Source organism: Numenius arquata, chromosome 10 (genome assembly GCF_964106895.1).
Source record: "Numenius arquata chromosome 10, bNumArq3.hap1.1, whole genome shotgun sequence".
Lineage (NCBI taxonomy): Eukaryota > Metazoa > Chordata > Aves > Charadriiformes > Scolopacidae > Numenius > Numenius arquata.
The window spans coordinates 18,558,913-18,579,738 of NC_133585.1; the positions used below are offsets into that span (position 1 = coordinate 18,558,913).

The 20,826-nt window shown below is 49.0% G+C and overlaps 1 protein-coding gene across 1 annotated transcript in view; it reads right to left on the bottom strand.

Annotated features, from left to right (window-relative positions):
• Positions 1-20,826, bottom strand: part of CDH23 (cadherin related 23) — a 215,742-nt gene that overhangs the window by 103,357 nt on the left and 91,559 nt on the right. Inside the window, exons 7-9 of the mRNA XM_074154966.1 lie at positions 17,694-17,888; positions 14,084-14,212; positions 6,177-6,255 (exon numbers count right to left, since the gene is read on the bottom strand). Coding sequence (XP_074011067.1) covers positions 6,177-6,255; positions 14,084-14,212; positions 17,694-17,888 — 403 coding nt within the window. The remainder of the gene's footprint in view (positions 1-6,176; positions 6,256-14,083; positions 14,213-17,693; positions 17,889-20,826) is intronic.

Here is a 20,826-nt window from a genome sequence, read left to right on the forward strand (position 1 = left end):
CGCTCCACCTGAGGATTCTGTCCTAATAAACAGGGCATAGGAGGTGCGTTCCCAGAGAGAATGGGCCGACCTGGGCATCGCCACCTCAGAGCAGCAGTTGCAGAAGATGCTCTCACCCTGCAGCTGAAGGATGCTCACACATAAAATCGGCGCTTTCTCAATGGCTACCGTGCCTGCGCTGGATTTAGACACCTCCAAATCACCTCTCCTGCCTCTCCCACAGCAGCAGGCAGACTCATCAGGAGAACACGAAAGAAGCACGCTGCGATATGCCTGGTAAGAAGTCTGAATCAGCTTTTAACATAAACTCCACATCTCCAGGCCCAACACCTTTCAGAAAATCTTCCACTAAAAACCATCTCAGAAACGGTTGTTTTCTCTAGCCCCAACATGAACAGGGACAGCGCAGGTTCATCCTTTCCCAGTGGGTGCCAACACCTTGAACACATATTAAATGCCAGGAAGTTAAAAAGTCCCAGAAATTAAGCAACAAACGTGCTTTTGTTTCATATTTACACATAAATGGGAATGTATAGTTTTAATTACAGAAGGCCATTTGCTGGGAGACTACCTGGCATGCAAACCATTATGCCAACCATATCTGTTTTCAGTGGTTTCTGGATTACCAGGGAGCCAAAGCTTGATGCCAACGTGACGATGAAGCATCGTTAGCAGTGAAGAGGAAGACGGGGAGCAACCGAGCCAAGAAAAGAAGGGCTGTGGCCGCAGCCACCATCTCTTCTTTGTACTGTCTCAACCCCTTGCCCTGGCAGGGTGGAAAAACAGCCTTTGATGAATAACTCGGCGTGAGGCACTTTTCCACCCATCAGCGTGTCCTCCTACAGAAATGTTCTGCTATGATGACTGCCTTTAAATCATGCTGGAAGGCCCTCCCAGCAGGTGTAATTTATGAGGACTTTAACACCCTAGTAGTTCACTGAGCGATCCAAATGCGGGAAAAAGCCAGTGTGATGTCAGCCAACCGGCAACAGGAATATTAAAATTAGCAGGTCCTATTTCCAAGGATCCTCCCTGACGTCCGGTTTAAGGGAGGCAGTGTGCTTTGCCTTGCCTTCTTTATTAAGTCAGGTCAAAATATGAAAGGAGGTGTCAGCAGCTGAGGCCACTCTGGCCACTTAACCTTACCTCAAATGTTCCTGCTGGACTTTCAAAAGGAAGGCAGTGAGGGACTCCAGATCCATTAAGAACATGTGAAACATGTTCTGAGAGCTACAGCACTGATTTTTACATAAATATATATATGATATTTTATTCCTCAGCAGGAAAACCAGAAGAAAGACGGAGAACAATTCTTTTCAGACACGGTTCCCTCTTGCTTTTGTAACTCACACTTCTATTACATTGTGCAAATAATGATTTTTAATTCACGCTTCCCTTGGGATGCCATAGCTTTAGGAAGAGAGCGCTTCGCCAGAAACTGCAGCAGACTCCTAAAAGAATCAACTCTGGAAAAAACCCCAAAGACACCCTAAGGATTTGTGAAAAGCCCTAAGGACCAGCTCACCCGACCGAAAGCCCCGTGCTCCCTCCCCTCTCTCCCGCAGGACTTTCCAAGCCCCGGGAAGGACATATGGATTGTCCTTGTGCAGTCTCCCCTTGTCCATCCATCACTGCACCTGAAATGTTTCAGGCAAGCAGAGACTGACTTCGGGGCATCTTGCAGAGCCCCGGAGTTAAGTCTTTCCCCTGGTTTAACCCTTTGATGCCTGCCCAAGCAGGACAGGTCACCTTCACATCCTCATGCCAGGAGACATGAAGCCTCCTGACCGTCCTGGAAATAAATGAAACCCAAAGTTTTACTGTTAGCGAGCAAAGCACGAGACTGCAGTCATGTAATACGTTTTCTTAAAAAAAGCTCGCAGGCCAAAGTCCCTTCCTGCCTATTAATTAAATTGCCATTTAATTCACGATAAAAATCTTTCTCTTAAAGAGCCAAAGGATTCCCCGTGCCCTAGGCGATGTGCAGCAGCAGCAAACGTGAAAACACACCGCCGTCTGCAGGCCTGATCCTGCTGAGAGTGCTGGGGCCCTCTGATTTCCACCAGGAAAAAAAAAAAAAAAAATCAATCTCTGTTAGACCGGAGAGTTCCCCTAAATGAAAAGCCTTATCTAGAACAGGTCGTGTTATACAACAAGTCACTCGCTTTGCCTGGGAAATGAAAGATGATGAGGCAGAGTCCCCGGTACAGAGGCTATCTCCATAAATCTGCCAAAAAGAAACCGTGGATTACTTTGCTGGATTAATTATCTGTCCTTCAAACAGAGCCCTGACCTCAGCGGCTGAGCATCTCCAACCTGTCAAAGCAGCCGGGGGACCAGGGAGGGAGGGCTTTCGCAAGGCACCGGCCGCGGGATGCCCAAGCCCTCCTTTTTGCCTGGGAAAAGCAGCAGAAACAGCCGTCAGAGCGACGGGAGCCCCAGCACCCACCAGCCTGTCGGCACAAGGGGCTTGAGTTGCAAGGTCTCCATTTGGATTTCTTTTTCAAATGGCTTTTTGCAGGGTGGGGACCCCACTTCTTGCAAAGAGCAGGGCGAAAAAGAGCATGTTTCATGGGGTTAAAATACTCAGATCGGAAGGAAGAGGGAGAAACGACTAAATGGTTTTTCCCTAGAAGATATGGAAATGGTTCCCAGGCAGACTTGTCTGCCTCGGCAGGACAACTAGCTGAAGCTGTGACACAGCTAGATCAGCGCTCCTCTGTCATTTCAAGCTTAACAGCTTTGTAAGCTGGCGGCATAAAGTTGGATCTTAAGTCTTATTTTATGTGGTTATGGTTAATCTTTTAGTTTTATTGTTTTCCTGTCATGGGAGGACCTTGTGCTGGAGATAGCCATATAAATAAGAGCTACTGCAGTATATCCCGAGGCACAGCTACCCAAGGGCTGGAGCCGGATAGGACACCGGCAAGTCCAAATTAATTTTTATAGCCCACCTCCAAATCATACCAATGCTTTAGATATTAATACCAAAGAAGTGATAAACAGCTAGGTTGCTTTTAAGCTTTCTCGCTGCCGTATATTCAACCCCAGCCAGCAAAATCAGAACAGCTACGTGCAAGCCCTATGCCCGAAAGCCTGGGAGAACCGGGAAGAGGCATCACCCATCCCTGCTGTGAAATGGGAACAGCATCACTGTCATCTCCCCTCGTGGAATTGAGCTGAAGAGCCAGGTATAATTACTACCTCCACCAACCATTTTCACTTTTGCTTACAGTCGGTTTCTAATTTAATTTGCTTCCCTGTTCCCATATGTTAGACTGCTTTTTTTTGCAAAATTGACATAAAAATTTACCAGCTCAGGCACAAAATCAGCTCGCTGACCTTTACCATCGTGATTGAGGATAATGACAAGTTAATTAGGCTTTACCTGCCTGCCAAAAAAAATCGCTTGCCTTGGGTGAGCAGGATTTTGGAGGTGTGCTAGCGGCTGGTTCCCGTGTCCGGACTCTCAGACATCAGAAGGTAACATCTTCTTTCAAAAGCAAGAAGAGATCATGAAAAGTATAAGAGAATGCCTTGAGCAGAGCCTGGGAGGCACTCACACTCCTACTGACTTCAGGAAAAAAAAAATGTTTGCCCCATGAACCTGTTTTCTTTAAAATTTGCCCTCAGCCACAACCCAGCAGGTGAAGGGAGCTGGTGAACTGCTGACTCTGGTAGCAAACTCCAATCAAAGTGGAAGCAGAGCATCCTGAAGCCTGGCTTCGGGGGATTTTGGAAACCTCTGCCTTGAGTTGAAGACAGAGTGAGGATGAGGAGGAGACAGGAGGTGACAGTGGGTGCCTGCAAGTCATCCCTCAGTGTGCCCTCCAGATGATCATTCCCAGCACCACCGCTCTGCAAGACACTGGTGCTGACGGGAGGAGGACTCCTGGCCAGTTGCAAAAATGCTCTGCAATCCTCGTGTTTGGGGGAGAAAAAAAAATAATAACGCAAAGCAGTTTAATCACTCTTTGATGTGTTCTGCCTGATTCTTCGATATGAGAGCTGCCCCCCGCTAGGCGGGACCAGGGGCAGGGATTAAGCTCTTGGCATATGCAAGCAGATGGGAGGCTGTTTGCAGTGATCCGCCTGCCTGTCACTCCGCACCCTGCTGCCACCAGGCTCCTGGAGCACGCCTGGCTCCCTTCCACCATCCCTCTGCCCGGCCCTAACAGCCAGGCTGATGGTTACCCTGTCACTGAGCAGGGGGATGCTCGCAAAAGGGACACGGTGGCTATTTGGCAGGAAAACTAGAGAGAGAGATGAAATAAGAGCATGCACGAACATTCCAGGTAAAAATCCAGGGTCCAAGGTCTTGTCTGCTTGATTCAGTAGAGCAGCTGTGACCGTATGATGAGCAGAAGCCTGACCTGGCCATGAGCGGGTGGGTGCATTCAGCAAATTAACCCTCTGTAGATTGCAGATTTAAGCCACCTCTTGGAAACCCAGAAATGTTTGTATTGCACCGATGCTGACATGGAAAAATTAGATACCTACAGCACACTGGGTCAGAAAAATGGCCCATGGTCATCAGCAGATGCCTAAAGGAGGGCGTGCAAACAGGACAAGGGTGATTTTCCAGCTGCTGAGCATCTTTCATTCAGACTTTGAGCTGGGTGAGGATTTTGTAAGCTGAAGGCTTTCACCATCCTCACGGTACTTCAGCTACAACCTCAACTACAAAATTAGTTTGAGGTTTCAGTCCAGTCTCCAGCAAAAAGAGGCCTGTATTAGCCAAAATAAAATCCCTGCTGCTCTTTGGCCAGTTGATACAGGAAATCTAGGGGAGACCGCTCATTTAATTCATGCTGGGGGAACATTAGAATAAATTGCAGAAGGAATTAGAGAATAAATAATCCTTGCATCCTCAAAGGTAGACTGACCTGGATGCTTGCAGTCAGGATCAGTGGACTTGAAAGTCGGGGTGAAATCACCTTGACCCTAGAGGTTGATTAAAACAGCGTTTGAAATGTCTGGGCTTTGAGGAAGAGAAACTGGGAAATTATTTCTGCACGTGTAGCTTGAAGGAGCTGCCAGCCAGCACCTGAAACATGTGGCACAGCAGGGAGAGAGGAGGCACTGTTGCCATTTCTTACTGCGAAGATCCCCCCAAAAAGCAATGCCAGAAATATGATTACAACCCAAGCTGGTCCCGTGCTGCTGGGTTAACCCCAGCAGTCTGTCTGTCCCCCAAGGCACAGCCCCACCAAAGCAGCGTCTGAGTACAGCCCAGCGAGCGTCAAAGTCAGCCTTAGATACGGCAGAGGCTTGCTGACCTCAGGGCATCTTAAATAAGACGGGTCTAGCTCCAAAAATTGGCCTTTCCAAAACACAACTACATTTTACCTGGAAACGCCTGCCCAGACTGCCCTGACTCTTTTGCCACCAGAAGAGGTCCACAAGCTATGGACCCAAAGGAGCCAAGCATTGCCTAGCGAGGATCCACGGATGACCGGCTACATCAGTTTCAGCAAGCCATCCACGCCGACCGGGAAGAGTTCCCTGGGCTTCAGAGCCAGCCTGCGAAGGCAGAATTAATCCACGTGGCTACCAGAAGACAGAAACCCTCCGCTGCTCTAATTAAGCTTCATTCTCTAGCCCTGCACCCTTGCAGGTCCTGCCTGCCCCCCCCCGCCCCCCGCCTCCCAGCTTGAGAATCTCCAGCAATGCTTTGGGAAGCCAATCCTTGGCGCGGAAGCTTTGGGAAACGCTGAGGAAACCACCAGGAGCCGTTCAGCCCGTAATCAGTCCCATTCTCTCCCTAAACAATAACCCCCGCAAACCGCCAACAAGAGTTTTCTGCCTGGCTCTTTGCAGGTCTCCTCCGGAGCATTGTGTGAAGCAGAGCTGTTCGTGGCTTGCCATTAGGACCGAAATATGAGATATTGTCCGATGTGTTAGAAATCACGGCTGCTGTGCGAGGGAAGGGAGGTGCCGGGAATGATGCGCTCCGACAGCGCTGAAGGCAAAGCAAGCTTTTCGGAGAGGTAAAAGCTTTCAGCCGTAGCAATAGGCTACGTCAATTAGCAACAACAAATCCAAAGAACAAGCAGCACAATCGAGGAGAAACTTGGCCAAACGTGATTTCCCAGGCACGGGATGTACAGAGATTTATCGCAGGGCTGGCTCCTCTGACCCTGCTGGGCTCCCCACCACGTTCCCCCATGGCTTACCCGAGACGATGGTGTAGCCAATGCCCCGGGGACGGCCCTTGTCCTGGTCGATCGCCGTTATCATCCGCACGGTGGTACCCTGGGGAGGGAGAGGAGACACGTGTTACAGCCACCCCAGCCGAGCGCTGCTGGGGCTCGCAGGGTGCCTGGCCAAGGCATCGCACCTCTTAACCATGGGGCATGCACTTAGGAAAAACCTGTCCAAGGACAAAGCATCTCATGGAAAAGTCCCATCCCTGCTTTTCGGGGTGGGTTGGGCTCACCACTCATCGCTCTCGTGCAAGCTGCAAAACTCTGCTAACCCATCCCAGGATGTTACTGGTGATGGTGACAGCAGGACCAGCATAACATGTCCTCTAACAACCACCGAGCAGGCTGAGCTTGACCACGGAGTAGGTTTGTACCAGGGCAAGTGTCCATAGGGACTGGAGAGAGTACCATCAGACTCATTCCCCATGCTGCTCATTCCTGGACCAGAGGAGGAGAATTTGAAGGAAGGTCAGCATGGTGAGCACAGCTACCAGTGCTCGAGAAAGAGGAGGAAGGAGGGACTGAAGGTGCATCTTTGGAAAACCAGGAGATATCTCCTCGCAGCTGCACAGGTTGAGGCTCTGGCTGACAGGCATACACTCCGGCACAGAGATTTTCACTCTGCAGTCCCTCGAGAACTGAAGGCAACAATTCCCTCTCACCATGCACTTCAGCACTGGTCACTACGGCAGCTTTATCTACTGCTGGCTTCCCAGTTTCAACTGGTCCTTTTCTCCCCCTGCGTTCTTCAGACGAGGCACCCCAGGCAAAGAGGGATGTTCGCCCTGGCCATGAGCATCCAGCTACATAACCAAGAGAGCTGCAGAGATTTTAACTGAAACCTTTAAGGAGAAGGAGGGTTGGACAGATGTTGAGAACAGAGGATTCCCCACAGGCAGGAGCTTCTGCAACTGCCAGCTCACCCACCTCATCCTCCATCCTGCAGGACAGACCTGTTTCTTACAGCAAAGCAGAAAGGTCCACGAGGCCAAGAGCCCCCCAAACCCAATGAAGAATGTAAGAGTGACCCAACATTCTTGTTTAGTTCTTTAAATAAAAACATCATGTGCTTATGTCAACTCCACACGCTGTGCTTCCCCCGCCGCACTGCAGTGAGCCCATGTGAATACAAGCACAGGCACATGCAAGTAATTAATGTAGTGTGAAAAAATTTACAACTCAGCTGTTCTTGTTTTCATTGGTCTATTAACAGTGGGAAAAGAAGCAATTTTAATTTATTTTTTTTTTTTTTTTGCCCTCAAAGGAAATGTCAACAGAGGCATTTGCATTTCTAACAAGGGAGCATAGTGGGACAGCAGAGTTGCATTTGCCCTGTGACCCATCAGGGAAAAGGGAAAGCTGCTGCAGAAACATCACTGGTGGGAAGCGGGGACTTGCTGTCTCTCCAGCTTTCAGAGCCATACCCCTGTGGGCTCGAGGGAGACGCTTTGCCACTGGCTGGTCATAAAGACGGCTCCCAGGGCCAGGCAGATCTGCTCCTTCCCTGATCTCCGAGTGCATTTCAATAGACTCCTTAAGTAAATCCACATTATTAACCGAGAACATTAGCCATAAATCCCAGGTCACTGGCCTTTGCGCAGCACTCGGCTGGTGAGGCTCAGCAGCCGCCAGAGAGCCTCTAAATCACTGACAATAACTGCCCTTTCCAAAGGAGCAAGGATAGCTAAAAAGCATGAGAAAAGTAGGAAAGGAACAGGTGGGAAAGCAGAAAGAGGGACACGGTGAGGAGGGCAAGGCAAAGAGGGGGAAAAAAAAATAAAAGGAGGCATGCAATGCAGTATGCTCTCCCCCAGCCTATTCTGCTTTAATCGACCATCCCCATGGGGCAGGTTGTGAGCCCCTCTCAGTTCCCCGGGGAAGCGGGAGCTCCTCCACGGCAGGGGCAGCGGATGAAGGCACTTGATCCATCTGACAGCTCGCTCATCGCCTGTCAAAAAGTGAGGGAGCGGCGCAGGGTGACACGTGCTGCCTGCCGTGCGGCACATTTCAAAGGGAAGGCAGCGCTCCTGTGATGGCCGAGGAATAGTAATCGGCCCGCCGACACCGGGGCCGCTTTATCTGTGAGAAAGGTCCCTCTTGTAGGAGCCAAAGGGAAAGGCTGCTGGGAGAGATAAAAGGATGAGCCCAGATGTTGCAGTCGGGAAAGTTTGGGAAGGGAGGAGGGGGGAATCTCATTGAGATATCTCAGCAACGTGTGCCGTAGAGATGTCCATAGGAAAGAAATTATCCAGACATCCGATCCCAAGTATAAGGTGTGCTGATAAGGTTCACTTGGTCCTCAGCAAGCCTGTGGTGATGGCTTCCATGTTGCTGTTTTCTGAGATTGGGTCTCCCCCTGTTCTTTTTTGTATCCCCTGTGTGTCTCCTCCACAAGCACCTTCACCAGCCCATCCTGGGGATGAGCCACACTTCACCAGTGACCAAGAAACAAGTGGCAGAGCAGGGCTGAGCTCCCTACCGTTCTTGGTAGGATGCCATCTCCTGGAACCACACCAGGAGCAGGGACTTGGACACTTCTTCACAGCCCGCCTGGTTTCCATCCTTCCTGACAGCTCCTTTGCAAGAGGCTTCCAATGTCCACAAGACTGGCAGATCCCAACTCCTGGGAACAGATGATCCCTCCCCAAGCACCCACACAGTTTTTAGGACCAATCTTGATGCTTCTGGGGAAGAGGTGGAACAAGTGCCACAGGACAGGCATAATGTTTATGCATGTCGCTGCTGGCAGTTTCTGGTTTTGTAGTGAGTGGTAACAACGGATGCAGACGGATTCAGAGCACAGTCACTCAGTACGGTCAACAGGAAGGTGTATTCCCAGTCAGCACGTATCTGAGTGAGATGGGGAGATGACGCGATGCAAAACACGATGCTACACACAGGCTGTACTCATCTCTCAGTACCTGCGACAATCATGAAGCATCTTGCCCACCCCACCAGCAGAGATAACTAACCAGAGACAAGAGACAAGAAATGGGAAAACACCCAAAACCAAACCAATCCCTTGATCATGGCCATCCCACAATGGCAAAGACTGAACTCTTGCCAACCGCATCTCAACAATTCCCAATTTCTCTTCCAAAATCCTATCAGACCACAACTCTGTCCTTTCGGCTATCTAGCTCTTGGCACGACGAAGACAGATGTTGTGCTCTGGCTCCCAGCTGCACCCCTAAGTTGGAGGACACCCTCCCACCAACTCTAGCCAAACACATCTGGCAAGGCTTCCACTTACTCATGGAAACCGCAAGCTGACTTCCAGTGCTGACAGCTCTGCCCAGGGCGCACCCCAGGTATTTGCGGTGTGAACCTGCAGCTCTTGGAAACTCCCAAATACTCCTGACATTTCTTAAAAGCAAGTGACAGACAACAGTGGCTGCAAGGAAGGGACACGGGTATAGACTGAAGCACCAGAACAGAATAACCCTCTCCCTCTAGGGAAGAAGGAAGAAGGTTTAGAAAAGTAATAATCTGGAAAAGCCTATGCTTAAAAAAAAACCAAAGAAAATAAAGAATGGCACATTATCCAAACAAAATCTGAGGGTTTTTTGAAGAGGGGCAGGGGTAAATCAATCCTTTTTTAATAAAACCCTGAGCTTTTAATAAAGTGTTCACACTGATGGGCTGGAAATATTGTAAGAAAGAATTAACTTGGAGCTATTGAGACTCTAGGGCAAAAAATAGCACTGATTCTACATTATTTCTTTAACCCAAGGAGTTTTTGAAGAAGAGGGGGATGGTGCTGAAGAATTAAAACTGTTTTAATGATATTTGACACATATCTGCTCCATGCTATTGCAAGGGAATACAACTGCTGGTCTCGGAACCAAGCACCAGTGGGGTTTGTCTCCCCTCTTGCCTTCGTGGGGCTCCCTGCAGGACGAAGGACAACTTCACAGGCCTCAGCTTGTCTCCTAGTCAGTGGATTCCTCCTATCTCACCCTCAAAATGAAGCTGTAATGCTGTCTGGACCATGCACCAGCTGAGGTCCGAAAGTAGGGGCTCGTCAGACCATCAGCATCTCTGCAAGGAGAAACGTTTCCTCTTCTCCAGCCCCTATTAACTTGTCTGGGGACCATCAACGATGCTATCCAGTCTACAGACGCTGTGAGGACAGACACCCACAGACTCTGAGGATGAAAAATACAATGCCGCCAAGCTACAGACAGCTTTGGGGCACTTGGGTACCCTGGGAGAGACCTCCGAGACACGCTGGGATGATAAACAGCGTCAAGAAAGAAGATACAACACCTCCAGGGACAGCAAAGTCTCTCCCTGCTGGGTCCTCTTCCTTTGCCCGATAAGGAATTTCTTTCTACGCAGTGTCTGAATAAGGACGTGCCCAAAACACTTCTAAATTATGCTACCGGATCCCAGCCTGAGAAAAATAAGAGCTACAATGGCACTTCTTTCCCCTCTTGCATCCCTCCACCCCTTTTTCTTCTTCTTCTTCTTCTTCTCTTACAGGATTAGGGACTTGAAAGGCAAAGCGCAGCCCAGCGTTGCAGCAGGGAGGAGGAGGGGGGAGCGCTTCGGAAAGCTGCCACGGCAAAAAAGAAAAAAAAAAAAAAAAAAAAATCCTATTTCTCACTTCTTAATTCCAGTCAATTCCAGTCAAAGGGCTGATAGAGATCTGTTTGCGGTAATTTGCTGCAGTTTATCCACTCTTTTTCACCTTCTATCGGCTCTTCACTGACGGGCTGGCTGACATGCTGTTACTCGAGTGAGGAAATTAAAATTTGATGCAATAATCCCAAATAAGAAGGATTTTATTAGGTAATGTATACACTTTAGATGAGGTATTCTCGCCTGATACATTGATAGGGGAACACAGACATGCTGTGCACCACAGATAAAAAGAGAGGCAGGAGAGAGACGGAGAGCGGGCGGACGGAGCAGCAGCAAGTCTCTGCTCTGTAGATTTGGGGCTGGGATGAAATGCCTCCGGCATATTTCGGTCTGCTGAGGCAGACGGCAGGGCAAACGTCACCCGCAAATGCACTGCTGGCTTCAGCTGAAAGCCTGGTTTTGGACAAGTTGGCCAAGCCGAGCCTCCTCACCCAAATTTGCTGTTATCCTTTCCGCAACCAAGCCATTCTGCAGGGTGACAGCGGCCACTCTGCACTGCAACTGGCTCCCCTCAGGTGGTAGGGCAGAGCTGATGAGAGGACTTCTCGTGGCGAGACGAAAATGCCTGTTAAACCCCTGACTTGCCATGGCAAACCACATCTCTGTTTCAGCAGTAGAGATTTCTCCCGTGAAGGACGGGACCTTGGGTCCAAACTAGAGAGCGATAACTCGAAGTACCACCCACGTTCTGCAGTCTTCCTCTTCACCGTGTCTCTGGTGGCACCTATCCATCTTGGATATCTCCATGCTTTTGGAGATGTTACGTGGGGCCGAGAGAAATTAAAATCTCTAAACCTGTCTGAAAACCGCTAAGAGTTTGGTGAGCGCTCCTTCACGCATTTCCTATTTCAGGTTACACAGCAATTATTTGCTGCTTTGCCTGCTGCAAACAGCCTACGTTCTGGGAATAACTGTGGTGCAGGTTTGTGTATCAACACAAGGATATTGTTAAGCTCCAGCCTTATTACATATCGTTAATTTGAAAGAGATCCCCTTTCCCGGATACTGGGTCAGTCCAGGCAGGTGATGCAGTCTGTAATTTTTGATACTCGTGGGACTTCCGTTTCTATAATTTCATATTTAAGGCTTTTCCCTCTAGTTATGGGTGAACTAAGAAGTGTTTTTTCTTCCCTGCAGCTCATCCTGCCCACCACAGAAATACTCCTTAATCTCAATGGCGCTGAAACACATTGAAACTTTCACTTCACGGAATCACGGAATTGTCAGAGTTGGAAGGGACCTCTAGAGATCATCTAGTCCAACTCCCCTGCCAAAGCAGGATTGCCCAGAGCACATCACTCAGGACGGCATCCAGGCGGGTCTTGAAAATCTCCAGAGAAGTGGACTCCACACCCTCCCTGGGCAGCCTGTTCCAGGGCTCTGCCACCCTCACCGGAAAGAAGTTCTTCCTCATATTTAAGTGGAACCTCCTATGTTCCAGCTTGTGCCCGTTGCCCCTCGTCCTGTCACTGGGAACCACTGAAAAGAGTCCGGCTCCATCCTCCTTCAACCCACCCTTTAGGTACTTGTAAACGTAGATAAGGTCTCAGCCTTCTCAAGTAATTCATGAAGCTGTTTTTTGGCCATCTTCAGGCCAGCAGACAGGTAATGTGCTGTCTGACCATGGGCTTTGTGACAGTAGGACTCAGCCCTATTGATCCAGCACTCTGCGTGCCATCAGAACCAGCACTCTGCTCGCCATCAGAACCAGCACTCTGCTCCAAAGCGAGTGAAAAGGTATAAAGTGAAGCAAGCTGGAGTTCCCTCCACCACTGCACGAACTGAGCCATCAGGCGTTTCGGATCCAGAGCACCAGAAACATTAGGGGACACTATGTGCGGTATGGATGCCTACCACACCACAATTTTAGGACAGAAGGTTTTTCCATCCATATACAAAAATATTTGCCCTATAGACGAAGCGATGGGATGCACAGTGCCTTGGGAAGGTGGACGCTGCTGCTGAGGGTTTACGCTTGGGCTGAAGGTCCTGGGCAACCTTGCTAGAAGCAGAGCTAACAACAGTTCTCAAAGCCAAGGCTGCCCACCATGCTCCCCACTGTCTGCTGAGGTGGGAAAAAAAAAAAGCCCTGCTGCATTAAGAACCTGGGAGACGTTTTCCACAAACAGCGAGTTTGCTGACAAACTGAGCTGCAGAAGAACTGAAATGATTGGATCAATTTGGCAAAACCTGGGGGAAAATGCTCGAAGTGCTGAAATGGCTGATGATTCTGGCATTTTCAAAACTGCCTCATTTCAGGAACGTTTACTTTTTATCTCAACTTTTCCATGAGAAATGGCATGCATACACACTGTGGGGAGGAAATGAGGTGACTCTGTGCTAAGAACAACAGAAAACCTTTATAAAATTTAAGAAAAATCTTTAGGAAAAGGATTTAGGATTTCATTTGGGTTTCAGGCTTCCTAAGCCTCCTTGCTTAGGCTCCCTTTTAAAAAAAAAAAAGCGTAAAATTCTTTGGAGCTGGCTTGAAACATGTTGTTTCAGAAAGAAAAAGATTTGCCTGTCTTTGGGTGCCATCTGGACCTCATGATTCAGAGCATTTGCACTTCAGCATAGAAACAGGGCTCCTCTTTGCACCCCTGCTGCAAAGATTGGGGCAAAGCAATGCAAACCTGTGATGGATGGAAGGAAGGACAAAATCTATGCAAAGAGGAGGTTTTCCTCTAGCTTTTTTTCAAACAATCATGGAATTGTCTAGGTCGGAAGGGACCTTTAAGATCATCTAGTCCAACCATCAACCTAACTCTGATAAAACCCATCACTAAACCATGTCTCTAAGCACTATGTCAACCTGGCTTTTAAATACCTCCAGGGATGGTGCCTCAACCCCTTCCCTGGGCAGCCCATTCCAAGGCTTAAGAACCCTTTCCATGTAAAAATATTTCCTGCTATCCAATCTGAACCTCCTCGGCACAACTTGAGGCCATTCCCTCTTGTCCCATCGCCTGGGACTTGGGAGAAGAGACTGACCCCCCCCCCGGCTACCCCCTCCTTTCAGGGAGTTGTAGAGAGCGAGAAGGTCTCCCCTCAGCCTCCTTTTCTCCAGGCTGAACACCCCCAGCTCCCTCAGCCTCTCCTCGTAAGACTTATTCTCCAATAAGTATTTTGGGATAACCTTGTGCTTTCTGTCCCATACCTTGCTCCACCTTCCCTTGGCTCCCGGTACAACACTGCCATCATGGACATTGGAATGAAGCAGCAGCCCTTACCGGAGGCGAGTTCTCATAGATGTTTGTGCTGTAGGGCAGGTTGATAAAGATGGGGTCCATGTCCTGCACGTCTGTAATGGTGATTGCCAGGTTGGCCAGAGTAGACAGCGGCTTGTTTTTATCTTGGTCCTTGAAAAACACAAGGGTTGGCAGGGGGAGAGAAAGGGTTTCTGTCAGAAAAAACAGGATTACTCAACAGCATTACGTCTCTCACAGTTGTAGTTGGGTCAAAATTTCTGAGCAGTCCAAGTAATCACCTCTTTTTCAAGCTACCTGCTGGAATTATTGTCCACAACACAATATGCATTTCGTTCCAGCATTAGCCCTTTAAAATAATGCAAGCACCAATTTAGCTTTCATCACAATTTAGGTGAAAAAGAAGCAATGCTGTTTGACATACACTTCAAAATATAAATTCCCTCCAAACGCAGATACACCCTAGGGTATCTCTGCACCACGAGACCCAGGTGTGGTTGCCCGCAGACCCTCACACCAGCACATCACGGCAGCGCACCTCATCTCCCCCCAGCACCGAGGCCTCCACACAGCTCGGGCGTTGTCGGCTGGAAGGTGACAAATCCCACCAGCTCCCTCAAGTTCCTACACCTCATCATAACCCGGTGGGCTGTGTCACGGTTGCAGCTTTATTCTTTTCTACATTTGCTGCTCTGAGCAGGAGCATCATCTCCCTTACACCCCACCCCAATTCACGGGGATGGAGACGCAAGCACATTCCCAGAGCAAGACCCTTCTCCTGCAGCCAACTCAACGGCAGTACACGCTGCCACCAGCTTTTCCTGGCAGTGCCCTGCCGCCAGCGGGTTCTCTTGATGGAGCCTCGTCCCATGGGTGCTCAAAAGCGACCCTTTGCTAAAAGGGCAGGAGCAAAGAGATAACGCACAAAGGGAAGAAAATAAGTCTCTCCTCACCCCCTAATCAAGCGTCGTGGTGAAAGGCGACCATTAGAGGTTACCGCACACTTCTGCAAAATGGCTCTGAACAGCGGCAAGGACTGATTGCCAGAAGATTAATGTTAATTTAAACCGCATTCAACAACACAGCTTGTACATTATCCTCTTAACCTGCAGGCCTCAGCGTTTATGGCCTGGATGGATGCTTATTTCCAACTCGCACTCTGCTGTTAGTGTTATCAGGCTGAAGTCTTTCGTTTCTTCAGATAATGTGGGGTGGTTTTTTTTTTTCCCCTTTTATTCACCTCTTTAAATTCTGGTTAAAATATTACAGATAGCACTGAAAAACAAACATGTTTCAAGTTTCCTCACCTACTGCCTCTCACACTGCCCTTCCCAGCCTCTTTCTGCTCCACATCCCTGGGGTGAAACGCCTCCTGCCCTGAACCAAGGCTTCGCCGCTCTTCTTGCAGCCGGACCAAGCAAACTCTTCATCAGACAGGCAAAAGACCGCCTTTGCTTTTTCCAGCTCCCACTACGCTGGTGCAACTCATCCTCCTTCCCAGGCTGAGCTTTGTCCCAGGGTTTCTCATTGCCTTTCTACTAGAAACCACCAGCTCCCTGCGTCCAAGCCGAGGAGACATTCCCAGAACTGCAATCAAGACCAGTTCAGTGACTAAATATTTGAATCCCTGAGCTGGAAATCACCAGAAGCTAGGAGCATATTAGGTAGCAAGTACCACATACGCCCCCATTTTGTCTTCGTTGGTAGCTGCACCTGGGATACAGGGCTAGAAGGAGCTGGATCATAGAATCATAGAATCATTCAGGTTGGAAAAGACCCTTGGCATCATCGAGTCCAACCATCTACCATACTCTACAAAGTTCTTCCCTACACTATATCCCCCAACACCACATCTAAACGACTCTTAAACACATTCAGGGATGGTGACTCAACCCCCTCCCTGGGCAGCCCGTTCCAGTCTCTGATCACTCTTTCTGTGAAGAATTGTTTCCTAATGTCCAGTCTAAACCTACCCTGTTGCAGCTTGAATCCGTTCCCTCTTGTTCTATCGCTAATTACCTGGGAGAAGAGACCAGCACCAACCTCTCTACAATGGATGGACCAAGGTGGTGTCCTAGTGCCTGAGGAAACCAGAATCAGACATGTGAAAGCGTTCCCATCAGGGCTGGTGTTTGGTCCCTTGTCTTCTAATCTGCCAGATAGTTCAGTGGCACACCCTGGGAAAGCACGACTGACAAGGAAACAAACAATGGAGAGGACCTCTGATCACCGGTCTATTTAAAATAAAATGAGGTCTGTTTCAGAAAAAAACTAAGCTTCAGGGAAAAAAAGCCGCTGCCTCGAATATTCAGGGAATGAGCTGAAAGTTTGAGCCGTTTGCCTGTGGCCCCGCAGTCTGCAAACACCCAGCCTCCGTGGCTGTGAAGAGCAGAGCAGCCCTGCGCAGCCCTCCGCATCCTCCTGACATTTGTGGCTCTGCATCAAGGCAATGATCTTGATTAAATCATATGCTTCAAGAGCTCTAGCCGGCTGCCTGCAGGGGTCAGTAAGGGTCCCCATCCCCACCCACCACCCCTCTCCTAAATGCACGGTTGGCCGGGTGTATTGTAGGGCTGAATTTCACCTTCTTCTGTTGCATCTGAGATGGGAAAGGAGCCACCACACAGAGAACCTGCTCGTGCGGTGATCCTCAGCCACATGCTCCCTATCGAGCTCTTGCTAGATTTGACACCAGGAACGAAGTTTCCAATTCGGGTCAGGCAAGAATTTGCCATGGTGGCCACCTGGACCCTCCCCCAGGGTCCCCTCTGGCATCATTGTGAGGGGTCTGGAGAATAAGTCTTGTGAGGAGAGGCTGAGGGAGCTGGGGGTGTTCAGCCTGGAGAAAAGGAGGCTGAGGGGAGACCTTCTCGCTCTCTACAACTCCCTGAAAGGAGGGGGTAGCCAGGGGGGGTCAATCTCTTCTTCCAAGTCCCAGGCGATGGGACAAGAGGGAATGGCCTCAAGTTGTGCCGAGGAGGTTCAGATTGGATAGCAGGAAATATTTTTACATGGAAAGGGTTCTTAAGCCTTGGAATGGGCTGCCCAGGGAAGGGGTTGAGGCACCATCCCTGGAGGTATTTAAAAGCCAGGTTGACATAGTGCTTAGAGACATGGTTTAGTGATGGGTTTTATCAGAGTTAAGTTGATGATTGGACTAGATGATCTTAAAGGTCCCTTCTGACCTAGACAATTCTATGATTCTATGATCAACTGTAATTAGGATTTTGGTTTCTCCTCCTTTTTCCACCAAAATTTTAACTCTTGATGCCTGAACTCAGCTTTTGCTGAGTGACACTCAGGGGGTTTAATACAGGTAAATCCATCTCCCATAAACCATGATGCACAAGGGATGAGCCCAGGGAATTTAATGGTCTGTATGCCCTGTACTGGCTTTCTTCACCAAGGGAGCTGCTGGTCCCTATGCACAAGCCCCTGACACACGTGAGATGCTGCTGGGCTCCACGAGCCGTTTGAAACTACACAGGTACCTATACTACCAAAGAGGAAAATGCTGGACGTGCCTGAGAAGATGCCAGAGTAGGGCAATAAAATAAGCAAGCAGCAGCTCCTTCCCCATTGCAGTCCCTCCAGAAAACGCCTCCTCTCCTACAGGAGGCAGGAGAAGACTCACCGTTGCGTTGACCTGGAGCTGGTAGGCCTGAGTCACTTCATAGTCCAGCTCCCGAATCACCGACACGATGCCACGGCCGCTGTCGATGGCAAAGAAATTGGAAGGAGGCTGGAAGGAGTAAAGCACGCTGCCTCCTGCCCCCTGGTCCGGATCTGTGGCGTTGACTATGAAAATCGGAGTGCCCACCGGTGTATTCTGGAAATAAATAAATAAAAAAAAAAAAAAAGGAAAAAAAAAAGATAAATGTATCGGTAAAATTGTGCACCAGCCTATTTTCCCATCAAACACACATCAGCAATTTCCTTTGCCAACCTAAAGGAATATCCAGAGACCCAAGAACTTCAGTCCTACATTTAATTTTTAGGACATTTATAAGTTATACAGCTGTTTTCTTTATTACAGTATTGCAGCAGCTATAATAGTTGTTACACACTTATAATAATAGTTATACAGCTGTGGTCAAGATGGCACTCTATCACAAACCCTTATTTTCCCAGACATCACAACTTTCCAGAAAAATTACTCTCTTTGCTGAAACTTGTTTTCTGCCTAAAGGCACTTTTATTTTCAACGCTGCTTCCCTCTCTGTTTTCACCATAAGGCATTGAGTATAAGGCAGCCTCTAAAAAAAGGCATTAAATGCAACACAGAACTTTACGTAAAATTCAAAGTTAGAGTTTCCACAGCAACTACAACCTGGCCTGATTAACACAGGCATTAACAGTTAAATCGTCATAAATCTGGAACTAATCTACATGCGTAAAATATGCAGCTGAGTGCACAAAATCAGCAATGGCAAATGCAGTTTGGCACTTCTTATTGTTTAACTCTACAGAAGGGAGAACAATTATCCATTTTTGGTGGAACAGCTGCATGTTCCTATGCAAATCTTAAATGCATATTCTTGTCTCTCTCTCCAGGCAGAAGCACAGACACCAAGCAAAAAGGCTTTGCCGAGGAGCTGGGCTGCAGGTACACACCGACCACAACCGCTTGGGCAAGTCCCTACGTTTGTATCACAGGATCACAGCCACGTTAAGGCTGACGAAGAGCTAAAACTTGAAAGGAAGACAGCGAAGGTCAGAAGCAAGATGCGACAATGGCTGGCTACGGCCAGCTGGGATAACGCGGATTATTTCTGCAAACCTCTTCCCAAGAATCCACGTTTTATTGTTAACTTCATTCGCATTAAATTATTCCTCCTCAGCCCATGGGGAAGTAGCAGGAAGGTGGAAAGGAGACTTTAGGAGGTGCAGAACTCAGAAGATGGGGCACTGCTTTCAAGTGGAGCTCCTCCTGCAAATCCTTGGCCAAAGCTGAGCAATGAGTCGAGCCATTTTCAGGTTTTTTGGGAACCACAAGGCTTGCAGTGAACCACAGCAAAGCCGTCCCAGCATACCACCTCCACTAGAAAGCAAGAGAAACCAGGGTTCCATGCTTGGAGACCTGATTTAACTAGTTTAATATTGTGTGATGGCATGAGAAAAGAAACAAACATCTCAATTTGCCCCAGCGAGGCTCAGACCAGCAGAAACTTAAGTCCTTCAAGGCAGGTGGCAGGACTTGCTGCGAGCTTTGATAAGCAGCACGAGGAACCCAGGGCATATCCTACAACCCACATTCGGGGTCTCAAAAGGGGCGCTGAGCTCTCGCACCCCTCATCCACGCACGTCCCTCACACCTCCCTGCCCTTGCATCCAGACACCCGGCATTGCAGGGACGCTCTGACATCTAAGCTCGCCTCGGGCTCCAGCAAAACTCCACTTTCCTTACTTCAGTGTCACTTCTGCCGAAGTGTGAGAGGTCGCAGTTCCCACCTAGATTTTTCATTTGCTTTCTTGTTTTTTTAACCCTTTTGCAGAGAATCATAGAATAATTCAGGTTGGCAAAGACCCTTGGCATCATCGAGTTCAACCATCTACCCTACTCTACAAAGTTCTTCCCTACACCATATCCCACAACACCACATCTAAGCAACTCTTAAACTCATCCAAGGATGGTGACTCAACCACCTCCCTGGGCAGCCTGTTCCAGTGTCTGATCACTCTCACTGTGAAGAATTTCTTCCTAATGTCCAGTCTAAACCTACCTTGTTGCAGCTTGAATCCGTTCCCTCTTGTTCTATCGCTAATTACCTGGGAGAAGAGACCAGCACCAACCTCTCTACAACGTCCTTTCAAGTAGTTATAGAGAGTGATGAGGTCACTCCTCAGTCTCCTCTTCCTCAAACTAAACAGTCCCAGCTCCCTCAATCGTTCTTCGTACAATTTATTCTCCAGGCCGTTCACCAGCTTCGTTGCCCTCCTCTGTACCCGCTCCAGCACCTCGATATCTCCCTTGTATTGAGGTGTCCAAAAAGCTTTTTAAATCAAGCTGCTAGAGAAAGCCCAGCAGGGTATGGCCCAAGGATTATTTTTTTAAGCACCTTCAAGGTTTTGCCTTTTTTTTTGTAATCAACAATCGTCAAAGCATAAGATCTAGCTAGAAGGGACCTCAAAAGAGAAACCTGTCGCCATGCTACACCTAAATAATTCCCACCCTTAAAGCCTCTCAGCGATGGAGATGCCACAGCCTCCCCAGCCCCGTTTGTCCCAGCAGTTTGCTACCCTTTGCCTTCCAACTGCTCATTTCCTGGCACACTTAACCCAGGTCTGCCCTGCTGCCACGGGAGCCCTTGACTCTGTGCCAGGCACACAGCACGTTAATCCTGGCTTCTGCCTTTGGAGAGCTCAGGAACCAGGACTTTGTCAGCTCGGGAGACACGTTGGGGTGGAGCAGTCCTTTTGGTGGTGGTGGGAGCTCTGGTGGGTGTTTGCTTTCCCAGTGCACCTGAGACACCTCCTCGGACAGGACTAGAGCGTCTCCCCACCCCTCTTAGGGTTACCTGCCTCCCCCAAACCATCATCAGCCTGGAGCATCCCGCAGCGCTCCTCTCGCTGCTGCCAGAGCGCTGCTTCAACAGCCACGGTCCACATGCTCCACCAACTGCCTTCTCAGATTCCTCCTCCTGAGCCGCCGGGGTATCAATGTCAAGACCAAGAGCATTACAAGTTAACCATTAATGGAGGGAGGAGGGGAAAGGCAGCGACAGAGAGAGCAGATCCGGGGTTGCACTGATGAGGTTTGGGGTATA